At 34.0% G+C, this 9,303-nt stretch overlaps 1 protein-coding gene across 1 annotated transcript in view; it reads right to left on the minus strand.

Moving 5' to 3' along the window:
• Positions 1–9,218: 9,218 nt before the first annotated feature.
• LOC110594498 (olfactory receptor 8D4) overlaps positions 9,219–9,303 on the minus strand; it is a 1,406-nt gene continuing 1,321 nt past the window's right edge. The window contains 1 exon segment of the mRNA XM_021706537.1: positions 9,219–9,297. Within this exon segment, the coding sequence (XP_021562212.1) occupies positions 9,219–9,297 (79 nt within the window).

Consider the following 9,303-nt stretch of genomic DNA (forward strand, 5'->3'; position numbering starts at 1 on the left):
GGTGTTTCCAGTGTCTATTATTTTCATCTTTGCAACCATTTAGCACCCACATATGAGTGATAATATGTGGTGTTTGGTTTTCTGAGCCAGTTTACTTAGATAATGCTGTCCAGCTTCATTGATATTGCCGCAAAGAACATGATTTTATTTTTATGGCTGCATAGTATTCCATGTTTTTTATATAGCACATTTTCATTGTCCAATGATTCGTTGATGGGTTGATTTTACATCTTTGTAACTGTAAATTGTGCTGCGATGAACATGCAGGTGCAGGTGTCTTTATTCTATAATGACCTCTGTTTCTTCGGGTAGATACCTAGGCATGAGACTGTTGGATCAAATGTTAAATCTACTTTTAGTTCTTTGAATAATCTCCATACCACTTTCCATAAAGGTTGTACTAATTTACATTCCCACCAACAGTGTAAAACTATTCCCTTTTCTCCACATCCATGCCAAGATCTGGGTTTTTTTTTTTAATTTTTTAATTTTTAATTTCTAAATAATGTCCATTCTGACTAGAGTAAGGTAGTATCTCATTGTGGTTTTAATTTGCATTTCCCTGATGATGAGTGATGCTGAGCATTTTTTCATGTTTTTGGCCATTTCTGTATCTTCTTTTGAGAGATGTCTGCTCATGCCATTTGCCCACTTTTTAATGGAGTTGTTTTTTCTTGCTGATTTGTTTGAGTTCTTTGTAGATTCTGAATATTATTCCTTTGTTTGATGCATAATTTGTGAATATTTTCTTCCATTTTGTAAGTTGTTAATTTGCTCTGTTGATTACTTCTTTTGCTATACAGAAGCTTTTTTTAGCTATAACTTCTTTGCCAAGACTGATGTCCATAAGAGTCTTTCCTAGGAATTCTTCTAGGATTTATGGTCTAGGTCTGACATTTAAGTCTTTAATCCACCTTGGGTTAATTTTTTTATATGGGGAGAGATAGGGATCGAGTTTCATTTTTCTGTATGTAGCTATCCAATTTTCCCAGGACCATTTGTTGAATAGAGTGTCCTTTCCCCAGAATATGCTTTTGTCTACTTTGTCAAAGGTCAGATGGTTGTAAGTATTTGGGTTTATTTCTGGATTCTCTATTCTGTTCTATTGGTCCATGTGTCATTGACCATGCTGTTTTTATTACTACAGCTTTGTAGTAAATTTGAAGTCAGGTAATGTGATGCCTAAAGCTTTGTTCTTTTTGTTTAGAATTGCTTTGGCTATTCTGGCTCTGGCTTTTTTGGTTCCAAATGAATATCAGAAATTTTCTTCTAATCTGTAAAAAATGACATCGATAGTTTGATACAGATTGCATTAAATCTGTTAATTACTTAGGGTAATATGGTCATTTTAATAATGTTGATTTTTCCAATCCATGAGCATGGGATGTTTCTCCATTTATTTGTGTCTTCTGCAATTTCTTTCATCAGAGTTTTGTAGCTCTCCTTGTAGAAATCTTTCACCACCTTGGCTAAATATATTCCTAGGTATTTTAGCTTCTTGTCTGCTATTGTAAATGGGATTGAGTCCTTGATTTGATTCTTGGTTTCATCACTATTGGTATATGTCTGTGCTACTGATTTGTATATGTTGATTCTATATTCTAAATTTTTACTGAATTCATTTACCAGGTATAGGAGCCTTTCAGAGGAGTCTTTGGGGTTCTCTAGATATAAGATCATATCATCAGCATACAGAAATAATTTGATTTCTTCTTTTCCAATTCGGATACCTTTTATTTCTTTTTCTTGCCTGATTGCTCTGACTAGAACTTCCAGTACTATGTGAATAGTAGCTGTTAAAGTAAGCATCCTTGCTTTGTTCCAGTTCATAGGTGAAGTGTGTTCAACATTTCTTTGTTCAGTATGACATTGGCTATGGGTTTGTTATCTATAACTTTTATTATTTTGAGGAATGTTTCCTTTATGTGTATTTTGCTGAGGTTTTTTATTCTGAAAAGATTCTGGATTTTATCAAATGCTTTCTCGCATCTATTGAAATGATCATATGATTTTTATTTTTAATTCTGTTTACGTAGTGAATCACATTTATTGACTTGTGTTGTTGAACCACCTTTGTGTCCCTGGGATAAAATTCACTTGGTCATTGTGTGTGTGTGTGTGTGTGTGTGTGTGTGTGTGTGTGTGTGTGTGTGTGTTTAATGTGCTGTTGAATTCAATTTGCTAATATTTTGTTGACGATTCTTGTGTCAATGTTCATAAAGGATATTAGCTGTAGCTTTCTTTTTTGTGTATATTTCCTTGGCTTTGGCATCAGAGTGATACTGGCCTTATAGAATGAGTTAGGGAGGACTTCCTCCTCTTTAATCTTGTGGAATAGCATCAGTAACATTAGTACCAGTTCTTCTTTGAAGATCTGGTAGAATTCAGCTGTGAATCCATCAGGTCCTGGACGTCTTCTTGGGAGACTTCTTATTACTTTCTCAATTTCACTACTCATTATTGGTCTGTTCAGGGTTTTGATTTCTTTCTGATTCAAGGTTCAATGTTTCATTTCATCTAGATTGTCTAGTTTGTTGCATAGAGGTATTCATACTATTCTCAGATAATCTTTTGAATTTCTGTTGTATCAGTTATAATGTCTCCCTGTTCATTTCTGATTGAGCCAATTTGAGTCCTTTCTTTTCATTTTGTGCTCTATCAATTTTGTTTATCTTTTCAAATAAACAACTCTTTGCTTAATTGATCCTTTGTATTTTTTTTTTATTTCAATTTCATTTAGATCTGCTCTTGTCTTCATTATATCTTTTCTTCATTATATCTTTTCTTCTGCGAGCTTTGGGTTTCATTTGTTTGTGTTTTTCTAGTTCTTTGAGGTGTGATGTTAGGTTATCAATATGTGATCTTTCAGTCTTATTAATGTAGACTTTTAGAGCTATAAATTTTCCCCTGAGCACAGATTTGACTGAGTCCCAAGGGTTTTGATATCTTGTTTCATTGTTGTCATTCATTTCAAAATTTTTTTAAATTTCTATCTTGATTTCATTGTTGGCCCTAGGATCATTCAGGAGCAAATTATCTAACTTTTAGGGTTTTGTTTGATTTCACAAGTTCTTCTTGGAGTTAATTTCCAGTTTTATTCCACTACAGTTTGAGATAGTACTTGATATAATGTCTTTTTTTAATTTATTGAGACTTGATTTGTGGTCTATCATTTGATCTCTCTTGAAGAATGTTTCACATGCTGATGAGAAAAATCTATATTCTGTAGTTTGGGGATGGAATGTTCTGTAGATGTCTGTTAGCTCCATTTTCTCTAGAGTCTTGTTTAACTCCAAAGTTTCTTTGCTTACTTTCCACCTTGATTATATGTCTATTGCTATCATATGAAGTCAATGAAGTGTCAGTGAAGTGTTGAAGTCTCCCACTACTATTGTATTGTTGTCTATCTCTTTTTTTAGGTCTAGTAGAATTTGTTTTATAAAGCTGGGAACTCTGGTGTTAGGTGCCTATATATTAAAAATTGTAATGTCTTCTCATTGGATTGATTCCTTTATCATTATATAATAGCCATCTCTGTCTTTTTTTTTTTTTACATTGTCAATTTAAGATTTGTTTTATCTGATATGAGAATGGTTACTCCTACTCATTTTGTTTTCCATTTTTGTGGAATATTTTTGCCCACTCCTTTACCTTCAGTCTATAGGAGTCTTTGTGAGTTGAGTGGGTCTCTTGAAGACAGCAGATATTTGGGCTGTGGTTTTTAATCCATTCTACCAGTCTATATCTTTTTAGTGGGGCATTCAAACCATTTATATTCAGAGTTAATAATGATATGTAAGAGACTGTTCTATTAATCATATTGGTTATTATCTGTTTGCTTTGTTTATTTATTTTCTCTATTGTGTTGGTGTTCCATCAAGTCTGTTAACTTCATGATCTCCAGCATTTTTCTATGTGTATTTTGACCTTTTGTTTCAGTATTTAGGATTTATTTGAAAATTTCTTGTAGAGCCAGTTTAGTGGTGAAAAATTTCTTCAAGATTTGCTTGGCTGCAAAGACTTCAATTCTCCTTCATTTATAAAACTTAGTTTTGTAGGATACAAAATCCTTGACTGATAGTTTTTTTGAGAGATATTGAAGATGGGATCCAAATCTCTTCTGAGAAGAAACCTAGGGTTTCTTCTGAGAAGTCTGCTCTTTGTCTGATAGGTTTACCTTTGTAAGTTATTGGATTCTTTTTTTCTCACTGCTCTTAAAATTCTTTCCTTCATATTAACTTTACATAGCAGGATGATTATATGATTATATGCCTTAGGGGTGAGCCTTTTGCAATGACTCTTCCAGAGGTTCTTTGGACTTTTTGTATATGAATGTTTAAATCTCTGGCAAGGTCAGGGAAGTTTTCTTCCATTATTCCCTCAAATGGGTTTTCCAAACCTGTTGCTTTCTCTTCATCCTCAGGAACACTTATAAGTCTTAGGTTTGGACATTTTACATAATCCCAAATTTCTTGGAGACTTTGTACCATTTTTTAAATTCTTTTTTCTTTATTGTTGCCTGGGTTAGTTCAAAAGCCTTGTCTTCTCCTGAGAGTCTTTCTTCTGCTTGTTATAGTCTACTGTTAAAACTTTTGACTGCATTTGTACTTTCATAAATGCCTCTTTCATTTCCAGAATTTCAGATTTTTTTTTTAAGGTATCTACCTCTTTGGAGAATTTTTCATCCATGTCCTGAATAGTTATTGGGGTATTTTGTTTGTTTTTTTCCTTATGTTGGTTTTCAATTTTCCCCTGAAGTTCATTGACCTATTTTATCATCAACCTTTTGAATTCTATGTCTGGAATTTCTACAATTTCATTTTGGTTAGGGTTTGTTGCTGAAGAGTTGGTGTGGTGTTTTTGCGGGGGAGGGGGATGTTGGAGAACTCTGTTTTTCCATATTGTCAGAACTATTTTTCTGGTTCCTTCTTATTTGGTTAGATGATTTCTCATTATTTGAGGTTGGCAGGGGGGTGACATAGACACTGTAAGGTCCCCTTGTTTATATATAGCCTTGGTGTGGTGAGTTTCTCAATTGCCAGTTGTGGCAGCCCTGTGTTGTATACCTGCACTGGGTCATGGCATCCTCAGTGGCTGGAGTGATGTGGAAAGTGTTGTTAGCTAGTGTTTGTGATCAGGCCTTCCCCAAAGCTAAGGTACTGTATCCATTGTGGTTGGCTGTACTGTTGACCTCTGGCCAGGAGGTAGTGCTTGTGTGAGAAAGCCAGCTATGATGGTGGCTGTAGGTTTCTTTGTGGCAAGAGTTGCTCCAAGAAGATGCCCAGCCAGCAGGGGTCAAGGGCAGGGCTCTGGGGATTTCCCAAGTTTTCTGTCTGTTTTGAACCTTCTGAGTTAGTACAGGGTAAAGGAGTTGAAGCACCTTACAAGTGTGCACTCTTACCTGCCCCAGTAGGGATTGAAGGGAGTCCCAGGTCACTGGGGTAATGCTGCTGTGCAGAATAGGCACAGAAGTTTCATAAAGGGAGTGAAATATTGCTATGGCAACATATCCCATCCAGATCCCACCTTGCAATCTGCAGTCTGAATGTAAAGATGCAGCAGGCCTCAGGTCTTCTGTTGTTCTCAGGCAACACACACAACCAGGAACTGCCTGCAGCAGCAGCGTTTGCCCTTGGAGCCCATTCCCTCCCAAGCTGCCTGGAAAGCAGCTACTCCACCCTGCAAGGGTTGATTTTCTGGAAAACGGTGGCTGGCACTGCTCAAGGCTGTTTTCCTACACCATTTCATGACAGACCATAGCTGAGGGGAAAGCAGTTTCCAGTGAGGGGCTTGGGTCCCACAGGGCTCAGGGAGACCTGCAAGTTTGCAGTAGGAGCACAGAACTCCCAAATTTCCATCACTCACCTTCTCCACTGTATCTGAAGGCTATGGCGGACTAGCAGTGCAGATATAAATCTTGTCAATTCCAGCCCAGGTTGATTAATTTTTTTCATCATCTTTGCTTTAAGTAGTTATTATCACTCTTTTGGAGACAGGTGGGACATACTGCTGGATCCATTCTACTTTGGGTGCTGAGAAAAATATCTTAGTTTACTCTGTAAGAAAAACTCACTCTAGCTGTCTCATGTTAATCATCTTAATCCATCTCAGTATTTTTTTATATATTTTTTGTTTTCTTAATTGTTTATGACAAGAACTTAACCTGATCTCAGTTATTCTGTCATGGCTAATGCTAAAGCTTCTAATTTATCCAAGTTGTGAATTCTTTTTTGATTCAAAAACTATTCAGAGGAATTTGTTTTTAATTTATGTCTAAAATATAATGTTGGTATGCTTAAGCTGCACACACTAATTTCAAATTTTATTGTGATTGTGATATTGTGATTAATTGTAATTTCAAATTTTATTATGATTGTTAGTGACATTTACGTTGTTTTGATTTTTTTTACTTTTTCTGCAGAAATTTATAAAATCAGTTTTTATAAATCATTGGTAGAAACAAAGTATTCTCTGGTAAGTACAAATTTTAATAAATATATGTTAATTGTAATTTCAAATTTTATTAATTGTATTTTTAGGGGGAAAAAAGATAGCTATAACCCTGACATTTTGACTTCTCCAGCAACTGTCTCTAAATGTCTCCAAGATTTAAACTGGGATGTATGCAAAGAGAATATCCAAGAAACAAACACTTTTTAGCTCTAGGATAGTGTTTCTAAATCACTATGTAGTAACTCAACCTGGAGAAGTGTGCTATTATATGTATCAGCTGCATGCAAAATTACTAAAAGCTGCAGAGTAAATTAGATTTTTTTTATTTGCCATTACTATTCCAATAATAGTGGTAGCCATGAGCACTAAGTTAAAGAGAAGTTTGTGGCTGCATCTAAATATTTTTGAGTACTGTAATCCAGAAGTAATGTCTCCCATGGATATGCATAAAATAGTATATGCAAAAATTCCACCTATATGTTATCCCTGGATCATCTGTTTCTTTCCTACTCTTTCTTAATTTTCTTAACTGACCTTCTAAACATGGGTGAGGAGAATCTTCAAACAGAAAAAGATCTAAGATCCATCTTAACTCATTAGTGATATGAGACATTCCACTATGGAGATACCACACAAGGAGAAATAAATCAAAAAATTAGCTGGGCATGGTGGTGCGCGCCTGTAGTTCCATCTACTTGGAAGGCTGAGGTGGAAAGGCTCAGCAGGTTGAGACTATGGTGTCCGTGAGCATGCCACTGCACTCCAGCCTAGGCAACAGAGTGAGACTCCAACTCAAAAAAATAAATAAATAAAAATTAAAAAACAATTTTTCTTCTTCTTTTAACAGCTCAACCCACTAATATCTTTTAGAAATGCCTATATAAATTTCTATGTAAGTTGTTTTTGTTTCTTTGTGAATGAGGGAAGGAATTAGAAATTTTTAAAAAATAATTTTATAAGAAAACTTTGCTAACTGTGAATTATTAAAATGCTTCCTTTTTATAACAATGAGAATTGCACAACTAACTCTAATATTATATTTATATTCATTTTGACTACTTGGAAACAGACAGAAATGAAATTCAAACATTGCAACTATTTGACTTTATGTTTGATCTGTTTTTATTTTGATTGGTCTTCACTCCCTTTTATTCTTCATGTTTTGTTATTTTAAAATAAAAATTTCTGAATTTTTATTTCATCAAAATTTATCATCTGTAGACAACATAGTTTTAATTCAACAGCAAATCTAGTTCATTTAAAGTCAGAAATGTGTCTTGAATTCATTCTTTCTTTCTATCTCTATCAGTATTACTCTAATTAAGATTACATCATTTTTTTGCCAAGATAATTTCAAGTGTCCTCTTTGTTTCCACTCTGGCCATTAGCACCACCTTTCTCTAGCCAACCCTCCCCCACAAACATATACACCTACATCTGCCTATTTTCTAATCAATAACCGGAAAACATTTTTCAAATGTAAAACAGATTACATCATTCTGCTTTTGAAACATATCGATCCTTTCTCAATGTACTTACAATAAAGTTAAAATTCCTTACATGATTTGAAATTTGCTCACTTATCCAACTTTCTGTGGTAACTGTTTTTTAGTGTTTTGTTTGTTTGTTTTTGTTTTTACTGAGCTTCAGCTATACTGCCTTCTCTGTTTCTTGATAAGGCCAAGTTTGTTCCATCCTTGGTATTTGCTCCTGCCTTTCTGTTTTTGCACAACTATATACCCTTTTCTTCATTTAGGATTCATTGCAAATGTCCCTTCTTCAAGGTGCTCTATTGAGAATAACCCTTGAGACCCATTGAAAATCACCTCATTCTTTTCAAAGCACTTATCCATGTCAGTAATTAACATTCATTAAAATACTTCCATATTATCTGTCAATCCTCCACCTCCCGCAAAGTAAAGAGAGATATTGTCTATCATATTCACCATAATACTCAGGCACTTGAAATAATGCCTGGCACATTGTACTCATGATAAACATATGCTGAACTAATGAATTAACTGACACATTACATTTCCCATACCACACATTATCTTGGTTGATTGTGTAAGAATTCATTCTTGAAAGCCATAAACTTTTTTGTTATTTTTCATTCAAAACATAAAAACACCTAATTTACAGCCTAGAGAGAAAATAACAATTAAAAAGAAACAAACAGAAAGTTGTAAAATACTGCACATATACTGGTCAAACTGAAAAAGACATAATATTTAGATAAGACTATAAATATCATCTTTTTATCAGAATTTGTAAGTCATAGTCTTGGCTTAACAGATACCAAGTACTGAGACCATATTAGCCTAGTTTTTTACTGAATCTTTTTCACTGAATTGCACTTTTTATTACAATATTGGCCTTTAATAAGATCTTTGCAAGAAAAAAAACAAGTAAAATTTTTGCATATTTGTTGTAACCATATTCACCACACTGCTGAATATTTTCTATGCAAATTTCCATAAAAGAAAAGGGGATTTTTTCTTATTAGGTGGGTTTTTTCTGAATGACTATGCAGCCATATATAAATATATATATATAATTTTATCATGTATAACTATAAATATTTATAATTATATATAATTATAACTATATATTTCACCATATATATATAATTTCACCTTACTCAAGTTGCTTTTAAAGAGTCAGAGTATAAGCACATACATATAAACATGATTATAAATACATAAATATATCTTTATAAAGAGCACATTTATTTTAAAGATGAAGACTTTTTTCCTCTTAAAATTTCACAGTGCATTTTTCACTTCCTTGTTCCTCCGACTATATATCAAAGGATCCAACATGGGAATCACAGTGGTGTACAACCCTAAG

The sequence above is a fragment of the Carlito syrichta genome, unplaced genomic scaffold (genome assembly GCF_000164805.1).
Source record: "Carlito syrichta isolate Samal-C Ts95f unplaced genomic scaffold, Tarsius_syrichta-2.0.1 Scaffold315753, whole genome shotgun sequence".
Lineage (NCBI taxonomy): Eukaryota > Metazoa > Chordata > Mammalia > Primates > Tarsiidae > Carlito > Carlito syrichta.